This window comes from Erithacus rubecula (genome assembly GCF_903797595.1).
Source record: "Erithacus rubecula genome assembly, contig: scaffold_96_arrow_ctg1, whole genome shotgun sequence".
Taxonomy (NCBI): Eukaryota; Metazoa; Chordata; class Aves; order Passeriformes; family Muscicapidae; genus Erithacus; species Erithacus rubecula.
Window position 1 is genome coordinate 532,779 of NW_027635362.1, and position 15,655 is coordinate 548,433.

The 15,655-nt window shown below is 44.6% G+C and overlaps 1 protein-coding gene across 1 annotated transcript in view; it reads right to left on the reverse strand.

Annotated features, from left to right (window-relative positions):
- Positions 1-11,733: 11,733 nt before the first annotated feature.
- MSH3 (mutS homolog 3) overlaps positions 11,734-15,655 on the reverse strand; it is a 95,116-nt gene continuing 91,194 nt past the window's right edge. The window contains exons 22-24 of the mRNA XM_079333333.1: positions 15,511-15,634; positions 13,549-13,723; positions 11,734-12,144 (exon numbers count right to left, since the gene is read on the reverse strand). Of these exons, the coding sequence (XP_079189459.1) occupies positions 12,036-12,144; positions 13,549-13,723; positions 15,511-15,634 (408 nt within the window). The 3' untranslated portion in view covers positions 11,734-12,035. The remainder of the gene's footprint in view (positions 12,145-13,548; positions 13,724-15,510; positions 15,635-15,655) is intronic.

The window sequence follows — 15,655 nt, forward strand, 5'->3', positions numbered from 1 at the left end:
CTGAACCTTACACCAGATTCCAGGGATTTTTCCTCTCTTAAGGCACTTAAAGCCTATCCTTACTTAAAACTAAGACTTACACTCCTATTTCATATCTGTCTGACTTAATGTTTCTACTTACTTAAAAACAAACCTTACACTTCTACTTCATGTCTGTGTGGCTTAATATATTTTGATTTCTCTGAAGGCTTTAATTCAATCACTGCATTCTATTCTGTCTCTGAGGGATTTTATGCACTCCAACAGAGATTAAACCACCCTGCAGAGCTTCACCTTGGGCCTGTGTGGTGTCACAAAAAGCCTAAATTTAGGCTCTCACATAATATTAAAATAGAGACTATATAATATTAACTTTTGCAGAATGCTTTTATTTTTGTAACTAGCTAATGATAGTAAAAGTAACTTAGATAAGTTTGTGGAAATAACTAAAATCAGCTGTATGATTAAATAACATTAGAAGAACCACAGAGATAACATCACAAGAAAGAATATAAAAAGGACTTGTACTACTGACCCTGCAGCCATCAGTAATTCCCTGATTGTCATTATGAGGAAATAGGATACTTGTTGTGAAGGAATAGCATGTACATTGTAAAAAATAACACACATGGCTCCCAAAAATCATATCTACACTATTGCACAATGAGTCAAGAGTGGAGCAAAGGTAAGAAATTCCCAAAACATAGTAAAGAACCCAAAGAAATATTTAAATATGTATAGTCTTCATAAATATGCATTCAATCAGTGCAATAAAAAAAATACATTATATATATAGAAAGTTGATACAGCTAACTGCTTTGGGCAGTTTGCCAAGCACCCCAGCAATAGATATTATCCCTTTTATCCCTTATTAAACTTTTAAAAATTCTAAAGAGTGAGCCTTGTTTTTCCCAATGAGAAATCTGCAAACTGACACTTGAACCAGGCAAGAGGACAAGCTGCTGCTGGAACACCCAAATCAGAGCAAAACCTCCCAAAATCTCAGCTCAGAGAGTGGGATCCCTGCCCAGGGGTGGGACACAGGTGCCCTTGGGGTCCCTTCCAGCCCAAACCATTCTGTGATTCATGGTTCATTTTTGGGGATGTGAAATCATTTCTGAAGGGACACAAATGCATTTAATGAAACTAAACCTTACTTGCATCAGGCAAAACTTCACTGCCAAATGCCAGCTTTAGAAACCCCAGTGATCCAGCTCACAAGACATACCTTAGACTGTATTTTCCAGGAGAAAATCAGCATTTCTGTGGCTCCATTTTAGTGCTTATTTCTCGTGTAGGAGTGGTGAAATCACAGCTGGGGTGACAGTGTGTTCATATATGACCTTCTTTTGCTAATAGTGTTAAAGTGACTTTGAACAGCAAGAAAAATCAGCTTGCAGGTGTTTAGATAGTGACTCTTACTTCAGGAACCATATTTATTCATCAACTGATTACAAAAATAAAAAGCCTTGCTGGACATGGAGAGCAATTGGCAATACAGTTTGATAAATAGATGCAGAAGGAAACATTGATCTTATTTCTGTCTGCCTGAGAAAAGCAGTAAGGAGAGGGAGTGCAGAGCTGGAGGATGAGCCCAGGATGGTTTGTGCCACCTTTTCTCCAGCAGGATTTTGGCAGCAGAGGGATGGGGATGCCCCAAACCCACAGGGATGGGTCTGTGTGCTCCTGGCAGCTGGGAAATCCACGGGCAGAGGAACCAGGGAGGCAGCCAGAGTCCCCAGCAGCTCCTGATCCTCATTCCTTTGGGGTTCCCAAACACATCTGGAGCAGGGTTGGAGCCTGGCCCCTGCCCTGGGTGGGGAGATGCTGTGGGAATTGTCACACCCAGGGAGAACTGTCACCATGGCTGGGTTATCCAGGCGGGGAGAGAGGGAAACCTCACTGCTGTGTGCTTCACCCATGGCACAGGACAGGCTTGTGCTGATTGTTTCCCACCACATGGACCCCAAGGAAACTGCCAGGACCGAGCTCAGGGTACACTCTGTCCCCAGGCACAACCTGCAATTTCCATTTGGGAAACGCTAAGGGAGGAAGTGTAGCTTGTACAACTTATCTGAACCTATTTCCCAACAATAACTATTGTTCACTCCAGCAGCTTGACATAATGTCATTTGTTTTGTGAAAAATAAATACAATTTGCAGCCCGTAACTGTAGTGAGACATACTGTGATTTAATTAGCAGCAGTAGATGGATTATTTTCATTGCTTCTGAAAGAAATCATCATGGTTCTGTTTGCAGAATGCTTTAAAAACTCATCTTGAAACCCTTGAGATGGTGTTGCATTGGTTGGATTCAGTTCCTAACAACTTTAGCTGAGTTATGAGAAGCTGTGGCTTCCATATGCTGAAAAGAAAAGTTAATATCCCTTTAATTTTTGTGAAGTAGCACACACACCCACCATGGTTCAGTAGAGGAGTCTGCTTTGAAACCAAGAGAAACAAGGTTGTTTTTTTCACTTGTGTCCTTCATACTAAATCTCTGTGTCTTTTGTTGAAGTAATCCACCTGTGAATCCTCTGAGCATGTAAAACAAGCTGATTTGTTAATTGAGAAAGTGTAGATTTGGTCTGAAAACCTGAGGCATAAAGCTATGCAAAAGGAAAAATACATAAAAAAAAAAAAAGAAAGTCAAGATATATTCCTGCAGAACTTGCACTCTGTTGTGAAATTTTATTTTCATCTTTTACTTGCTACAGAAATTTCCCTCCATGAGTGCTGCAGACTATTTACACTGAACTTACTCTCACCTGCTTTGCCCAGCTTCCAGCCCTCCTCTCCATTATTCAGTGTTTCCCTTATTACTGATTTTATCTGTGCCTTTGATTCACAAATACAGCTCTGCAGGAAAAGCAGTGTGCTTTCCAAAGTGTGCTTTCCAGCACCTTGAATCAACTTCCCTCTCTCCTACAAAAACACCCTAAAACCTAATCCTAAAACAGGCTAAAATCACCAGCACAGAGAATCCCCAGAGCCACTCCTGCTCCTCCTGGGGAAGGTGCCCAAGGTCCTTTCCTGCCCAAACCATTCTGGGCTTCTCAGTCTCCCTGTTTTTGGCATCAGCCTGGATTTGTAGCTCCCAGGGGCTGGTCTCACCTGAGCCCCTCCCCAGGCAGGTGTTGGTGGTTCCAGGTCTGCAGCAGGCTCAGCCTGGAGCCTTTTCTCCCTGAGTTGTTCCTGGTTTACACTTTGCACACCTTTAAGGATTAAGGGGTGGGAGGGTGAGAATTGGTGCCACCAGTGCTGCCTTGAGAAGCTGCTTTCTGCCCTCACCACTCCATGAACCCAAGAACTGACTTGACTCCCCAAAAAAAAGTTGTTATTTTAAGGGTGTGGGAGCAGAGGCAGGCTTTACCTTAGTCATACCTGTAACAGCATGAATAACAGGCTCTCAGGGTGGCTAAGATAAAACAAATGATGCCTCTAATTATGCAAATTAGAAACCAAAGGAAGTATCCCTTATCGTGTTGTGAACAACAGCACCTTTTTCTCCATGTAAAGCCATGAGGCAAAGGGTTCATCATCAATTTCTGTGCAGCAGCCCTGGTGTCAGCAAGGCCCTGAGGAGCATCCCCTGTGTCCAGCCCTTCTTTTGCCCATTTCCACACATTGCTACCTGCACAAAAATTACTTGCCTCATAGTCAGGATTCTTGTCAGAACCCTTGCAGCACGGGGAGGATCCTGGTCCAGCAGCAGAAACAGCCTGAAGGAAGGATTTGGGAATTCCCTGTGCCAGCCACAGCTCAGCACAACCCCAGTGCCTCTGACTGCCACAGTCCTCAGAACTGACCCGAAATAAATCCCAAAAAAGAGAGAAAACACAGGATCTGAAGGCAGGGAGTAAGACCTGAAGTTTCTGTTAGCATTTTCCCCACTGGATTGGGGGAAGAACCTTTTGGGACCAGCTGGGTACCTGGGCTGTCAGACTGTGCACACTGCTCCTGGAGCTGCTGGCAGGGAATTTGATGGGGAGAAGGGAATTTAAATGCAGGAAAGAGGCTGAGAGAGGAATTGTTCATCCTGGAGAAGTTCCAGGACACCTGAGAGCCCCCACCTGTGTGCCCAGAGGGGCTCCAGGAGAGCTGGAGAGGGACTGGGGACAAGGGCAGCAGGGACACACACAGGGAATGGCCAGAGGCAGGGCTGGCTGGGATTTGGGGCAGGAATTGTTCCTGGCGGGGTGGTCAGGGCTGGGATGGGATTCCCAGAGCAGCTGTGGCTGCCCCTGGATCCCTGCAGTGCCCAAGGCCAGGCTGGACACTGGGGACACTGGGAGGGGTCCCTGCCATGGATGGGGTGGGATGGATGGGGTTTAGGGCTCCTTCCAACCCAAACCCTTCTGGGATTTCGTGACTCCAAGGGCAGACACCCAGGGACCACAGGGCACATTTGGACATTTCTCCTCCCATGTCCTGCTCTGTGTGCAGAGGCACTTTCTGGCTTTGGCACAGGAATCTTGTCCTGCTTTCTATCATTCAGGGAGAAGTGATGTGGAGAAATGAGCCAAGCAACTCCTGTTTGGTGTTTTCCTGCAGGCTGGCTCTGAGCTGTGGCTGTCCCCTCTCCAGGCACACCCAGTGCCCAAACACACCCCAAACTCTGAACATCCCTGCTCCATGAGCAGCCACCAGCACCCCAGAGCAGATCTGGATTTCTGGAGGAAAGCCCAGCTCAGGGCTGTGGGCAATGCTGCTGCTTGCAGGAATCAAACACTCACGCTGTGCACCCAGAGATCCACCCCAGCAAGACTGCAGGGATGTGAAACTGATGCTGTGCAAACAATATCTGCTCTTAAAGGGCAGGACTGACAGACTGCTGCCTCCTGCTTGTGTGAGAGGTGAAGGTTTCTGCCAGCAGATAAGGGCTGCATGTGTTGGTTTTGTGTTTTCCACAAAGGCTGGAATGAATTGTCCTCTTGAAAGCCTTCGCTTCACACGCAGAATGGGATGGTCTTCCATTCTGAATAACATAAAAATTTGTAAAAATCCTTGAACTACATTTTGTTTACAGCACAAAATGAATTCTTGGTGACTCTGCAGAAGGGAATAAAAAGCCTTGTTGAGAATCAAAATAGACAAAGTGTCTGTCAGTGGATGACTCTTGGGTAAGAGGCTCAGGTACAACCAGAAGTTAAAACATCCCTGCTAGCTGCTTCCCAAATCAGGCTGAGAATCAGTGTCAGAACAGTTTAGGCTGAAGGGACCCTAGAGCCCACCCCCCTTCACCCCCTGCCACGGCAGGGACATCCCCACTGCCCCAAGCCCAATGTCCAGCCTGGCCTGGGACACTTCCAGGGATCCAATCCAGCAGGAATTTTTAAACAGCTGCCTCAGAAAGGATCTAGCTCAGCCAGAGCAGTGTCTGCCCACAATAACCTGTGCTGTCAGGTGCCCCTCCAGGGATGTGTGTGTGTGAACAGCACAGCACTGACCCCACAAAGCTCTGTTCCCTCAGCACAGGGCACAGCTCAGGGAGGATTTCTGGCACCATCCCATGCCCAGGGGCAGAGCAGGGCAGGGCAGAGCCTCCCCCAGCCCCAGCTCTGAGCTGCTCCACCAAGCCCAGCTCATGGTTTTGGGGTGGTACCAGATAAAAAGTGTTTTATGGTTCATAAATGTGGTTCTACTCTCAATCATTTGGGATCCCTTCTGGAGATTCCCTTCCAGTCCTGCAAGGCTGTAACTCCAGATCACTGTAGAGCTCTGACTGCCCAAGCCTGGCTTTGTGTGCAAGTCTGGCAAGGAGTGGAGCTGGGGTGAGCCAGGGGTTTGTGCTGGGACCCTCCAAAGGTGAGTGCACCATGCACAGCCCTGGCTGCTGCAACAGGAGCAGGGTCAGCAACACAAACTGCACTTTCCCTAAAGCTCTGTCCACAGCTTGTCAACCCTGAGGCAAGTTCCTGTGTGTTCACAGGAACACACTGTCCAGCTCACGACCTGTGTGTGACAACACCTCTTTGGCACTGCTGCAGGACCAGGATTTGCTCTTGCAAATAATTTGCCTGCAGTCCTGTTGGGAGCCTTATAAACTATTCTGACACTCCTGCCAGCAGAGGAGAGGCTGTGTTGCCTCAGGTCCTGTCAGAATCTCCATTTCCACTCTTGCTAACCCAGCCCAAACGCTGTGCCCAGCTCCTGCAGGGTTGTGTCAGTGATGCAGAAAGAAAAAGGCACAGGAGAGAAAAGGGAAGGTTTTAAATCCTTGGTGGTGACCACAGAGATCTGCTGAGCTCAGGGAAACTCAGCTCTGGACACTTGCTGTGAACTTGTCTCAAAACTTTGGGGACCTAGACCTGACAGACCAAGAGACTGAGATGTGAAAATGTGTCAGATATTTATTTATTCCTTTATTGCAAAGCTGTGGGGATCAGCAGAGCATTAAAGAATTGGTGTGCAAAGGTGGGGAAGACTCAAAATGCTTCTCCTTGTTGCTCTCTTACCTACACTTCAAAAACACAGAAGACAGAAATTATCAAATGTGTGACTGAAAAACAGCTGTACAGGTGATGTCAGCTGAGATTTGGTGACACACAGGGAAAATAAATAACAATGACTTCTAACCCAGAGCCCAACAGACCCTTGCTGCAGTCCCTGGGAACATTTTTAAGGGACACTGGAGGTTCAGCTCCTTGTGCTGAGAGTGGGGCAGGGTCTGGGTGAAATCACTGACCCCAGGAGAGAGCCCAGGGCTCAGGAGAGGGGTCCCTGCACCCCTCAGTTCATGGGGTGGGTGGGGTTGATGCCTTAAAAAGCCTCTAAAGGGGGAAATGATGCCTTAAGGTTCAGCTTTCCTGTTTTCCAGATTACTGTATTAGTGACTCTGAACTCCATACAGTGTCACAGTTTCTCCTCCCAGCTCAGGCACACAAACAATCCTTTCCCAGCCCACAACCAAGGACACGCTGCAGCTCCAGCCCCAAAAAGTGCAAACAGAGAATTGAGGAGACAATCTGGGAGGGTGGGACTGCAGAGCCTGGAGCTGGGACTGGACAATGAACCCCAATGTGCAAATCGAACAAAACTGATAAAAGTGTGAAAATTGTGACTCAGAGTCCTTTTTGGGTGTAGCCATGGCCTGGCTCTTGCACTGCCCAAGGTGAATCCTTTAAAGGCTTTTGATAAATCCCTGCTTTATTCTCTTAACTCTGTCCAGGGAGCCTCTCCAGGCATCAGGGAATATGAAATCCAGAGCACTGCTGGAGCCTGCACTGAAGGAGAAGAATTCCCCTTAGCTGTAAGGAGCTGCAGGATAGAGGAAAGTTTACATTCATTTAAATTTCTATTTAAATAAAGTTTAAATTGAAATTCTTTAAATTACAGGATGTGAGGCTTTAAAAAAACTTATTTTCTGTTGAGCAGCCTCCTTCTTCATCAGAGGGAAGAAAAAGGCAGCTGTAGATGAGATGGTTGCAGCACACACCACTGGGGGTGAAGAACAGGAAAAAAAACATGTAAGAGTTAAAAAGGAGAGGGAAGGTCCATCCTAAAGATCTCAGGTGGAGATTTTTGTCTTGCTGCTGGGGAAAAGGGGGGGAGGAAAGCTGCAGCTTCTCAGCCACCAAAGGAACCATCAGCCACAGGTCCCTTCTAAGCCTTAATTGCAATGCAAAAAAAATGTGTCAAAAGGCTCACACAGACTCAGTTTGCAATTTAATTAAAGGATTAGCAAAGTTTTCTTTCCCTATGTGGGAGCTAGTAAGAATAGGAGCTTGAATGGGAGATCAGCTCGTTTAACACAGCTCCTTAATTGCATTAATAAGGCCTTTGCTGAGGCAAAGCTCTGCAAACAGAGCCAGGATTTCACTTTATGCAGAATCCTCCTCATCAGGGAGGGGATGAAGCACAGGGGGACAGGAGCAGGCAGCAGCTGTGGGTGGGACAGGGACAGGGACAGGGACAGGGACAGTCCAGCACTGGGAATGCTGCCTCAGGCCACCTCTGTGCTCTGCACCTTTTCTATTAAAACTACTGTGAGATCAGTGTGGGGAAAAAAACATACAAATCACAAGCTGCTACAAGGAAAAAAAAAATAAAAATAAACACTGCTTTTTCAAAAATGAAAAAACTCTTTTAAATTAAACTATTATAACCCTTAAAGCGTGCCCCGTAATTAATATAATCCTCAATAATAGTTCTAAAAAACTGTTAAAGGCCAAAAATTTTAACATAGTAATCAAAATTCCATTCTCCCAATTTATCACTTAACACCAAATCCACAAGAAAACTGTGTCTTGTAAAAAAAATCTACGTTAACTAAAACATAAAGTTAATAAAAAACTATTTCACTATTTTAAAAATAGTAAACTAAGTTGTTTTCTAAATGTTTTCAGTGTAAAAAAAGGTATATAAAAAAGAAAAAGTAGTCCAAAGTTTTATTTTAAGTTCTTTTTTACATATAGTTTCTAATAATAAAGTTCCTCTTTGTACCATTTAAAATTAAACGTTTCACCTTCTTCCTAATTCTACGTCACAACAAAAAAATCTCAAATCAAACCAAAACCACTGCACTAAACTGGTGTATTGCCATCCCTGGAAATGCACTTTGTGGGTAGGGTGTCTTAAACCAGGACCAAAATGCAGTTTATTCCTGAATTTCTGTGCAGAGAGCAGCACAAGGAGGAATAATTCCATGTGCAGGCAGAGGGAGAAGCTCAGCACCCAACTGGAACTTTCATTTAGTGTTACCTAAGAGTGAGATAATTGTATCTAGTGATCTTCATGGCACACTCTTGAGTTTTGGCTCACCCTAGATGTTGGGATTATTATGATTCAGAAAACCCAGCAGTGATTTCCAGCTCCTTATCGCTGATTGTGCATCTGAATTTTGCTGTGTGTTGTGTTTTCCCATCCCTTCTTTCCCAAGAATAATCCACAAACTGACTGTTTTAAAAATAAAAATAAAAGGTTAAAAATTCCATCAACATCAGAAGTGTTTTTTGTTATTGTTACTAGGGGCAGCTGCAAGTATATTAAATAAAAACAACCTTATAACACCTGAAAAAACACTTCTACTTACTCTCAAGGAAACATCTGGAAAGAGGGCAATAAAAAAATTACAGATTCCTTGCAAGTGTGAAAGAACATAAATATTTGAAAATTATAAATGTCTTAAGTCTCTCTCTACAGTTCATTTGTGGCTGAAGTCTCAGTGAACAGCCTGGCCTGCAAGGACTTGCATCTCAAATCAAGGTCATTGTTTCAAAAATTGCTAAAGATTTTTAGGAAGTTAAGAAAATATTCTTTGGAATGAAGGAAGTCCTACTTCTCTCTGTGCAATGTAATCCACTAAATCTTTATTTCCCCACAAAACATGAATTTATATCAGAACTACTATGATATTTCTACTAAAATAATTTAATTAAATTAGCAGTATTTTCACATAGAGTAGAAATATCTGGATAATTTACTTTCACATACTTACCAATACCAAACATTACTTTAATTGCAGGAAACCCACTTTTTGTAATACCAGACTCAGGTGACATTTCAGTGATCCCTAAATTGATTTATCCACCTTGTAAACTTCTGTGTTAGCAAATTCATGTCACTTCTATAAATACCTCTGGAAAACTGTGCAACACAAAGGAAAATCCTCTGGAGAATTCCCTGGGTGAAAGTTGTTGTCTGGCAGCAATAAAGGCAATTGCTGCTGGTAATGTATTTTGGTTTGCACATTCTGTAATAGGTTTTTAAAATAAGCAAACACAGAGGGGTGCACCCATGTCCCTCCCTCCCACCCACCCCAGGCTGTGCCAGGTTTGCTCACCTGGGCTGGGAGTCTGGAGGCAGCACTGCATTGAGAGCAGGGCAATGGCAAAGATCAATAAACTGCATTTGAAACGTGGATTAAAGTGCAAAATCCTGCAGCAGAGTGTGCTGTGTGTGCAGCTCTCACGGCAGAGTTTCACCATGCCAGAATGTGCTGGGAGGCAGAGGCCAGTACCCTCTCCAGGCTTCCAAAACCTGTAATATTTGGGAAATGAGACTTAAACCTTCCTTTGTGAAGGCACCCCAAGACTAGGATGAATTCCCAGTGTCACCATCTAACACAGCCACTCCTCTTTACTCTCAGAGGATCAAACCTGTTGATTCAGCACACAGACAAAACCTTATTATTCTGATTTTCAAATAGGACCAGCCTCCCAAGATGATCCCACTACCAAAACCTGTACTTGACATTCTTTCTTAAGATGAAGATTACCATGCTGGGACTGAAAAGAATAATTAATAAGGAGAACAAGAGCAGCTTCTCAGCTCTCTGAGAAGTACTATGAGAGACAGAACCCCCAAATTAACCACAGCAGAAGGATTGAAGACAAAAATTTCTTATGAAAGTAAAGCTTTTCCCTGTTTTTTAGTAAGTTCTTTATACCCCAGTGACTCTCCCAAGGCTGAGGAGGGTCTGTCTGTCTGTCTGGAAAATCTCCTGAAGGCCCAGACCCAGCAGTGTCCCTGTCCCTTGTCACAAACTGCCCCCAGACCAGCAGCAGTTTGCATGGCCTGCCATCCTCACCGCACATCCAGCTGGCAGGAATCAGGCAGCAGTGAATGAAGCAGTGCCCTCAGTGCATCTGGCGTGTCTCAGACCCCACGGGACAGCCAAAGCTCCCCTGGGGACAGAGCAGGGCTCTCCAGCACTACTGGGCTGCAGTGGGACCACAGGCACCAAAGCTGCTGACAGCAACACCAAATCCACTCCCCAGGCTGAACTGCACTCTGTGTTTCTTCCACTGCATCCAGGTCTTTTTTTCCTTCCTTGTCAGAGCATATCTGAATGCTCCCTCGAGGGTGAAGAATAGAAGTGCACTTAGCACATACAGGAATGTACAACTGGCTCACTCATTCTCTTTGATGACACCGGGCAGAGTCTTGAGGCCCCGAGCTGTGAGCAGCAGAGCTCTGTGCTCACTGTGCTGACAGTGCCTGGCTTACATAAACACACACCTGCAGACACACCTTGGGAGACTCATTTTCCTCTTCAGCTGGTCCACTGGGAGGAGAGGCTCCCACTGGTCCCTGCAGTTTGTTTCACTGATGTCCTGCCACCCCAAGAGCCTGGAGAGAGTTGTTTGTTTAAGGTTAGCAGGTGCTTATGGCAAGTACAGAATCACCCCCTTTGCTGCAGTCCTGCAGGGCTCCCTGGCACAGGGTCAGTCTGAGGGACAAGCCCTGCCACCAAACTGCTCCTGGGGTCCCCTGGGGCTCCCAGTGGGGCGGGGGCTCCCCAGGGCTGCAGGCAGCCCAGCCCAGCACGGCTTCAATTCCACAATGCTCTGACTGCCTGCTCAGCCCCAAGCATGTCCACCACTGTCCATTCTCACAGCAATGTGTGCAGTCTGGTGAGCTGTAGGGAAAAAACACTTCCACACCAACCACACTCCCAGGTGACATTTGGCTGTGGTAACTGGGAATTTAGAAACTGAGAAGCCCTTCTGAATTTTTCAGCCTAACGGAGCACTGAGGGTGCAGCTGCACACTATGAATCATTTTCACTCACCCTTACAATATCCCAACACTATTTTTGGGATTAAGTCTATCTCCAGACCGTGCCAGACAGAGGAAAGATCAGGAGGAAAGGATGCTCTAAAAATTCAGGGAGTTTTTAATGCATTAATATTGGAACAAGGAAAAAAGTCTCATTATAATATCCACTGTTAGCAGTTGCTGGCTGTATAGCAGAGTTGAGACTCAGCTCCATTTTCCCAACACACACAAATAATTGTTCAGAAATCAAAATGCAATAAAGGTGAAACACATTGTTTTATTTATAAAAACATTACCTTGTAATTTATCAATAATTTTTTCATGGTTTTCTAAACAAAATGTATCTGATCCCCATAGACAGTTTGCAGATAAAGAGAAGGGTGAAAAGCAAGGGATGTGGAGAGAGAAAATTTCACATGATGCAGCATCTGTGACTTCTCAGAAAGCAAAAAAGTCAAAAGTGCACCTGGAACTACACCCTGATAAAATCCATGAGTCTCCAGACATGTATTTTGCACCTCCAGTATCTTCCATCCTTAACCATGATCTCAGGATTAAAACCCATCCTCCCTTTCATCCTCAGATTCACACATATTTTTCCATTTCTGTAGATCCTGAGAATCATTTATCTTCCATGCTTCAGCAAAGGACTTCATTTTTTTCCTGTGGGATAAAAAAGAAACCCAACCCTAATCAAAACACAGTCATATTTTTAAGTGATGCACATCAAACCCTGAAAGTCCTACACTTATCTGCAAAATTTTATACACAGTCCAAAATAGCACAGCTCAAAATTTTATGTGATCTTCAAACAACCAGTTAATATTTTCTAAGATATGTGTTCCTGCTCTAGGTCAATTAATTTCATAACTTAGAGCACCAGCAGCATTGGCAAAATTATATAAACCAATGGTAAGAACCAATTGTTAAAGGAAATAAACAGCATTGTAGTCAGCCCTGTTTAATTTTCATAATTCAGTTTGTACAAATTTGTATTTGCAGGATCATAAAAACACATTCTCAATATAAATGAGTGTGCACATCCTTCCTGTTTCTCCTTAGCATTGTTTGATTTTTAAGAGCTGTGACAAATTAAGTTTAAAACGGGTTAACACACATCGCCGACGACAGTAATGTCAAAACTGGATGAAATTACTCAGTGGATTTACTTAAATAATATGAAAGTGATTTAAAAAAATAAGACAAGGCATCTAGCCCATGGGAGTTGTGGCAGCACAAGGGCAGAGCTCCCAGCAGGTCTGGGTGTGGTTCCCACCACACTCCCAGAAACAGCAGAGTGAGGACACTGCTCCACATTCCCTTGTTTTTTCACTTTTGCCAATTATGGACTGGTATTTCCAATTAGCCACCACATTATTTTCCTTGTCATGTACCTCCAAATGTATTTATTTTGCTTTATTAAGAGGGGATAAAAAACTCGTTAAGTACCGAGCACTGTCGAGTTCCAAAGTTTGCACCTATAAATAATTAGTAGTCAAAATGTTCTCATGTAAAATTATCCTTTCAGGATTAGGTACAGCCATCAGACAACCATGATCTTGGTTCATTATGTTCCTAAGAGGCTATTTGAATTTTGCTCATAGGACTGCCACGGAAAATAATAGCAAAAGAAAAAAAATAAAACATGTGGAAATGGATATGAATATCTAAACTGTGCACGTAATATTACAGGATTTTCTAATCCATTATGCCACTTGATACACACAGGAATTTTCATAACTACTGTAATATATAAGGTACAAACACCCCTGAATGAAAATTGGATATCAGACAAATATTAAAGTCCCCAGGACTTTCAGTAAAAATCTGGGTATTTGTGGGGGCAATCAAAATATATTATAAATATTTATTTTCAAGTTAAGCCAGAAGAAGAATGCCCACACTTCCTTCTACACTTTAGTATGCAAAGACAGTTTCCACTTCCCAAGTAAGTAATAAATACTTTCTAAATTGCAGTCATTAGTATTTTCACTATCACTGATGAGAATGTAAGTAGGTATTACAGAAGGAAGTTGTTTTTTTTTTCTAAATCACATTTGTCCTGACCTTTTCATGTTCACTATTCTCTCCAATTCCTTTGATTTGTGAGCTGCTTTCTTCAAGATTTCTTCAGGAATATCTGCCAGTTTGGCAACATTTAGCCCATAACTCCTTGCAGAGACTCCTTTAGTTATTTGATAAAGAAAAGTGATAAATTCAGGATTCTCTTCCACTTCAGATCCTAAAAAAATAAAACCAAAATTAAAACCTCCTCCATGTGGCAAATAGATAAGTCCCCTGTCCTGATCAGCTTACAAAAAAGCAGATGACACAATATGAAGAATTATTTAGGGGAAAGGTTAATGGCAAATACCAATAGCAAGTCATTAAAAAAAAATTACAAAATTCTACGATGGTTCAGTGAACAGGCCTTTATGACGCCTCTTAAGAACAGGGACCATCATATTTCAAAACAGTTCCAAAGCAATCAGATGTGTTTGTGCCCTCCATGGAGTGCTGAATTTTGGAGCTGTTTGACACAGCAGGAGGAAGACACTGGAAACGCTCTCTGCTAAGTTGGGCAGCCCTTTGAATTTAAATCCTTGGGAGATACAAAGCACATCCTGCTTGTGAAACCCCATAAATAGCAAATGTTTTCAGACAGCAAGATCTTCCAGAGAAGGAGCTGCCATATGTTTGATCCCTAATCCCTCCTCCCTAATCCTTTGTGTTTGGCTGCTGTGGGAAGCTGGATGCTGGGATGTTTCACCCACCCTCCTGAACATGTCCAGGAATGGATGTCCCATTTCCAAGCCCCCTCAACCTGAGACTGCAGTGAGAGTGGGGGTATCACCTTCAGCTGAGGTGTAAACTGTCACACTGACATCCTGAAGGATTTTTGATTTATTTTTTAATGTATTTGTAATCCTGTAATTCGTTGGTGTTTAACTCCAGACTCCATATTCACTGTGAGCTGCTGCTCTCCCATTTTGGGCAGACACAATAACTCCTCTCCAAGGGAATCAAGGACACCTCACTGCCCCAGGCCCAGAGATGGGAACAAAAGTGAGTTGGGGGAGCAAACTTGGGGTGAATGACTTCATTACCTGTAACTGGGAGATTAACCCCAATGTGCAAATGGACCAAATTACAAAAGTGTGAAAACCTGTGACCCATTGTCCATTTTGGGTGTAGCCCTGGATGGGCTAAATGTACCTGAAGGCCCTTCCATAAATAGAACTGATTTTTATTCCCTTAATGTTGTCTGGCCTCTTTTTTGCCCAAAAAGGCATCAACAGTTGTAGGGACCCATCAAAGTGCTGGCAACAGCCACTGGGGACTTCTGAGGATGGTAGGTGGGGATGCAAAAAAAAAACCAAACCATTGGGAAAAGAGTGAGGAGGGAAATGGCTATGAACAGCTCTTTGAAAATCTGCTGGGCTGAAAAGGTGTGTTGGGCTGCAAGGATGTTACCAGCAATGTGTGTTTATTGTGTCCCATCTGCTGACCCGGCTGGGGCAGTGTCCCTGATCTCCTGGCACACATTCTCTGCTCATGGGCCATCTTTAAACCAGCTGGGCAATCATCTTTATCTTCCCACAGCCCATCCTCCCTCCAGCAGATATCTCCTGTTCATGGCCACTGAGTCCCAGGGCATGGCTGATCAAATTCCATCATCCCACTGGGAGATGCTCCAGCCAGGGCAGGAGCCAAGCCTTTCCTACCCAGAGAAAAACTGACATTTGGGACACCAAGGCACCTTCTTCCCACTGGATTCCAGAGGAAAACCAGACCCTTGCACATCATCCCTGGAGCTTCAGAGGAAACTGCCCCTTCTCCAGGAGCACTGCTCCAGCTGAGCCACATCTGCCCCTGCAGGAGGATGCAGCACCATGGAATGGGACTGTGCCACCACCCTGACTGACTGAGGGTGCCAGCTTGGATTCTGGCTCTGGCGGGGCTGGGGGCTCCATTCTGGGTTTCAGAGAGCCGTGCTGGCACTCTGCCCTCCTCGCTGCGGGTGCTGACCTGCGTGCTGTCCGTGCTGGCTGAGCAGGAAGGCTGTGTGGTAGCTGCCCGTGGCCCGCGGGTAGCGCCGCTGCAGCTCGCACACGGGCGGGTAATGGGTGACGAACAGCGTCAGGGCCCGCACCTGCACGCACACACAAACCTC